At 45.7% G+C, this 5,238-nt stretch overlaps 1 protein-coding gene across 1 annotated transcript in view; it reads left to right on the top strand.

Annotated features, from left to right (window-relative positions):
• Window positions 1-31: 31 nt before the first annotated feature.
• Window positions 32-5,238, top strand: part of Chsy1 (chondroitin sulfate synthase 1) — a 15,903-nt gene continuing 10,696 nt past the window's right edge. Inside the window, exon 1 of the mRNA XM_028776691.1 lies at window positions 32-315. Within this exon, the coding sequence (XP_028632524.1) occupies window positions 32-315 (284 nt within the window). The remainder of the gene's footprint in view (window positions 316-5,238) is intronic.

Raw genomic sequence — 5,238 nt, 5'->3', positions numbered from 1 at the left:
GGCCGCGCGCGGCCGCCGCGCCTGGCTCAGCATGCTGCTCGGGCTCGTGCTGGGCTTCGTGCTGGCCTCGCGGCTCGTCCTGCCCCGCGCCTCGGAGCTGAAGCGAGTGGGCCCGCGGCGGCGCCCCAGTCCCGAGGGATGCCGGTCAGGGCAGGCGGCATCGCAACCCGGCGGAGCGCGGGGCGATGCGCGCGGGGCGCAGCTCTGGCCGCAGGGCTCGGCCACGGAGGGCGTCTCACGCGACAGGAACTTTCTCTTCGTGGGAGTCATGACAGCCCAGAAATACCTGCAGACCCGCGCCGTGGCCGCTTACAGGTGAGCCCCCTTTTCGTGGATACCGTCGCCTGCATCCGGCATCCTGGCTGGCGGGCGACTCATTCCCCGGAGGCTTCTAGAGTAGCTGCCAGCGACTCAGCGCAAAGTCAGCAGGGGTTAGACAAGGATGGTGAGCAAGGGCAAGGCTTTGGGATTAGTTGAGTACGCTGGCCTCAGTGTATGTGCCTCTCAACCTGATCTCCAGTGAGACACGTAAGCTTTGTGTGTTCAAGACTTCTTTGTCAAAGGGAACCGAGTCTCCCCCATAAGGTGGTGGGGAAATTCAGTGTTGTACCTGCGATAGTGGGGGCAGAGGTTATAATTTGAGTCTCTAAAATAGGCACTTTGTCATTTCGAAGGGAGAGCCCTCCTAAATTAACCTGGCTAGGGCACCTCTGTACCGTACTTCAGATTTTTCATAGTCACTCCTTTTAGTGAGAGTGACCTCTCCGCTTTTGAGCACTCTGGTTTGTTAAGTAGAGAAAAAGAACCTTGAGGAAAAACAGTGTGTATGATAGATTCAGTCAATTCGAGACTGCAGCCCGGTGTTCCCTAGCTCAGTCATAGAGGTGTGTATGCGTGGTAGGAAGTAGCTGGGCCCAAGTAGGCTAAATGAATCCTAGAAGTGGCAGCGATCATGTTCAGGATTAACAAAGAGATTAGCCAAAGCTGCCTTTAGAAAGGAGATGGTTTTAGAATGGAGGGCATGGTTAGAACTGCATTTGCTTTGGAGCAATTCTGAAATAGAAGAGGGGTAGACCCAAGTGAAGGAAGGGACTAGGTGGAAATTTTTTTGTATGTGAAGTACAGAAACCTTTACTGTACGGGTGAAGTTTGGCGTTCTTCCAGGCACAGAATCAGTTGCAGGAATGGTTTCAGAGCACGGATGTTCTGGGGCTGAGCTTTTTGAACAGGGCTACACTAGTTGTTGTTTGCTTAAATTTATAACCAGTATACAAAGTTTAAAAAACTTGAGTTTTTAAATCCAGTTTCTGATCTAAGTTTTCAGGCAGCAGATGGTATAGGAAAACAAGCATAGCTGGATCTCTCCTTTCTTTAAGTGAGGGATTGAGAAAAAAAGGCGAGAAATCATTGAACGGCTTGACCACCATTCCTGCTACCAATGTCAAGAGTCAGCATCCTACTAAGAACAGTTCTGAGTGGCCAGAGGCCACAGGAGGCTGGCTGTATGTGTGGACTAATGGAATAGTTTGAGAACCAGTAGGCCAGAGTTCTCTCCAAGAGGTTCTTTGAATTAATATCTTTATCAAAAATTGAGGGCCAGATGTGGTGGCACAGGTCTTTAATCCTAGCACTTAGGAGGCAGAGCAGGTGGATCTCTGTGAGTTTCAAGCCATCCTGGTCTATATAGTTCCAGGACTGATATGACTAACACTGAGCCCCTTCTAAAAAAAAAAAAAGTCAAACAAACAAACAAAATGAGAAAGGACCCCTCTCTCCAGGTAGCTCAGTAGGTAAAAATGATTGCCACTAAATCTGACAACCTGAGTTTGGTCCTCAGGAAGATCCCTCGGAATAGGAGAGAGCCAGCTCCCCCAAAAGGTCCTCTTGACTTTCACACCTCTATGAGGTACATTTGTATTGCCGTACAACATACACACAATAGATAACATGTAAATAAAATAAATGCCCTTTTAGTAATAAGATTAAATGAAGGAAAAGACCCACTAAATTGTGTTGTGGTTTTGAAAGTAAATCCACGAAATTACAGTTTAGTGACAGATCACAACCCTGGAGACAATTGCCAGAGTAGTTTGTTCAGGTAAATGATATGACTTCTTACCCCTCTGCATATATTTTCATGCTTATAAAATCAATATACACAAACCAGTGGGGATCATCGCGCCAGCAATACCAAGCACTAGTTTTATAGTTGGCCACAGTTTCCCAAAGCCCAACTTGAAGTTAAGTGTGTGTCATCCTTTAATGTTAGGATTTTCTTATTGTTTTCTTTTAGGCAGTGGGGACTTACTCTTTATCTGTGATCTGAAGAAAGCAGAGCACATGGAGAGCTGCTCCCTGCTGGTCAGGGTCCCTGCTGCTCGGCCTGTCAGCCCTGTAGCTAGATTGGCTAGCCTTAGGGAAAATTTCAGGGGAAGCCTGAATTGGGAGAGGATACTCATGAGGTTGTAAGTTATTACAGTGTCCTGGTTTATGCAGTCTGGGCCAGAAGTCCACACTGAACATCTGTGTATAGTAAGTACTGTGTGAAAGTAATTTGATTCTTGAATCGTGTAACATAAAAAGTGGAGCCTGAATTCGCATGCCACCACACCTGGCTCATTCTTCATCATATAAGAAACTCCCAGCATTCAAGAGGTAAGAGGCAGGCAGGTTAGAAGTTCAAGACCCCCTGGCTACATGAGACTTGGTCTTTAAAAAAAACAAAGCCTCCTTCAGTTTGTTGCCCTCATCCCTTCCTCCTCTTCCAATTTAATAAAACAATTCTTTGACTTATAGATGAAGGAGATACCAACACTTTTTAGTAACATTATGATATAAGATTGATAATGTCAGAATTTATATTTTTGGACTAATAACTAGCAACCTTTTCCTTCTGGAGACAGATCCAGGAGGGAGCTAAGAGGCCCTTGAAAAATCCAGGATGGTATTCTTGTCTGGACTAAAGCAGAACAACTCTGTTTGTATATGCTCTTACTTTATAGACCTGCTGTACACTTGAAGTGAGGCTAGGCCTCACTGAGAGACAGCTGAGCTGTGGTAGCTAATAGGAGGCACAAAACAGTTTTAAAAGTAGCCAGACTGAAACTCAGAAGTGTACCGATAGAGACTGGCTGGAACCAACATGTGTAGATCCTATGGAGTTGCCTAGCTGTTAAGCTCACAGGAGTGATCCTGGCTCATTCAAATATTTAAGTGTGCTTAGGTACAGTTCAGCCCTTTGTAAAACAGGTAACCTGCATGGCCGTTATAGATCCAAAACCCGAATCTGAGGGCACAGCAAGTCAAATGTGTATTCTGCTAGTTGTATTAAAAGGGACAGGCTCTAAAAAGGGTTTGGGCTAGTGATGGGAGAAAATAGAACAGGGGGTGGGCCTGGTGGTGCCCTGTCTTTAATAGCTGATTGTGAAGGCTTTAGGGGCATTTTTATACCCCTCCCCCACCAGGTCAGATAGTGAAAGACTGGTTGTGTGACTATCACTGATAAACATATGACAGAAGGAAAGCTGGATGCTGAGAAGCAGAAGCCAGCTTGGAAAAAACCCCAAGAAGACCATAAAAAAAGGAACTGGGTCTGATTGTTCAGACTCATGGAATTGCATTCTGAGTGAGTGGAAAAGCCACTTGAGGCTCTGAGCAGAAAGGGAAATGGGTAGCTGAGGCTCTATGAATAAATATAGAAAATAATTTGTGTGGGCTTATTCGCAAAGTTATTTGTTATGTTTTCTTCTTTAAAATATCATGATTCACATGTAGTAATTTGTTGCGTTAGTTATCACCAGGTTGATTAGGTATCTGGAGTTACTAACTGAAGTTCGTATTTTCTTGATTTTTTCCCTTAGTTTTAAAAAGTATATAGAGGCTAGATAGTCAAATAATTTAACCCATCTTTTCCATCATCATTACTATTATTATTTAATATGTGTGGGTGTTTGCCTGAATGTATGTCTGTGTACTGTGTGTGTGCCTGTACCCAAGGGGGCCAGAAGAGGGCCTCACATCCTCTAGTCTCAACTAGAGTTAGAGGTGGTTGTGAGTTACCATGCCGGTGCTGGGAACCAAATCCAGGTCTTTGCCAAGAGCAGCCAGTGAGTGCTCATCTCTTGTTTTGTTTCCTGAGACTCACTTTGTAGTCCAGGCTGGCCTTGAATTCTTAGTGATCTTCCTGCCTCTCACCCTCCTGAGAGCTGGAACTGCAAGATTTCCCTCCTTACAATCAAAAAGGTATTGGCTTCAAAAGGTACTGTCCTGAGAAAGTTCTTTTGAGCATACTGGATAAATAACTTTACCACTGAAATACACCCTCGGCCCTTTTGAGTTTTCAAATGAGACAGGGTCTCATTAAGTTGTCTAAGTTGGCCTTGAACTTGCCTGAGCTTCCAGGTAGCTAGGATTATATAGCCTTTGTCACCAGGCCAGTTCCATAGGAGGTGGGGTGGGGAGGAGGGGATTTTTTTAAAGGAATTATTTCTTCTGCTACTCTGAGAAGGAAAAGACTGTCCCAACCACATCAGGTGGCTCATGACTGCTGCATGCTCCAAGGCATCTGTGCTCATACAGTTTAAAGTCTTTTTTTTTTGGGGGGGGGCGGGTGTTCAAGACAGGGTTTCTCTGTGTAGCCCTGGCTGTCCTGGAACTCATTCTGTAGACCAGGCTGGCCTCGAACTCAGAAATCCACCTGCCTCTGCCTCCCAAGTGCTGGGATTAAAGGCGTGCGCCACCACTGCCTGGCCAGTTTAAAGTCTTAAGAAATTTTGCTAAGTAGTTAAGGATGACTTTCAGGTTGATATTCTCCTGCCTCAGACTCTTGAGTCCTGAGATCACAGACCTGTTTGCTGGCATACCCAGCTCCTTTTTCCCCGTCTGTTTTTAATGCTCAGAACACTGAACTTCAGTTGGTGATAATAGCCCTATTAGTAAAGTAAATGCAAGGTACAAGGACCTGAGTTCTAGCCTGGACCCAGGTGTGGAGGGAGGAAGGCGAGAGGGGGGAAGCAGGACAGAGGACTGTATAGGTTCCTGTAAAAGGCTTAACAGCCAACTTAGCCTAAGTGGTTAAGTTCCAGGCCAGTAAGAAACTGTTTCAAGAAGTGGACAGCTTTCTTGAAGATGATGCCTAAGACTGTTTTCAGTCTCATGCAAAACACACACACACACACACACACACACACACAGAGAGAGAGAGAGAGAGAGAGAGAGAGAGAGAGAGAGAGAGAGAGA

Source organism: Grammomys surdaster, unplaced genomic scaffold (genome assembly GCF_004785775.1).
Source record: "Grammomys surdaster isolate TR1022 unplaced genomic scaffold, NIH_TR_1.0 271, whole genome shotgun sequence".
Taxonomy (NCBI): Eukaryota; Metazoa; Chordata; class Mammalia; order Rodentia; family Muridae; genus Grammomys; species Grammomys surdaster.
This window is presented reverse-complemented; position numbering and strand designations above follow the sequence as displayed.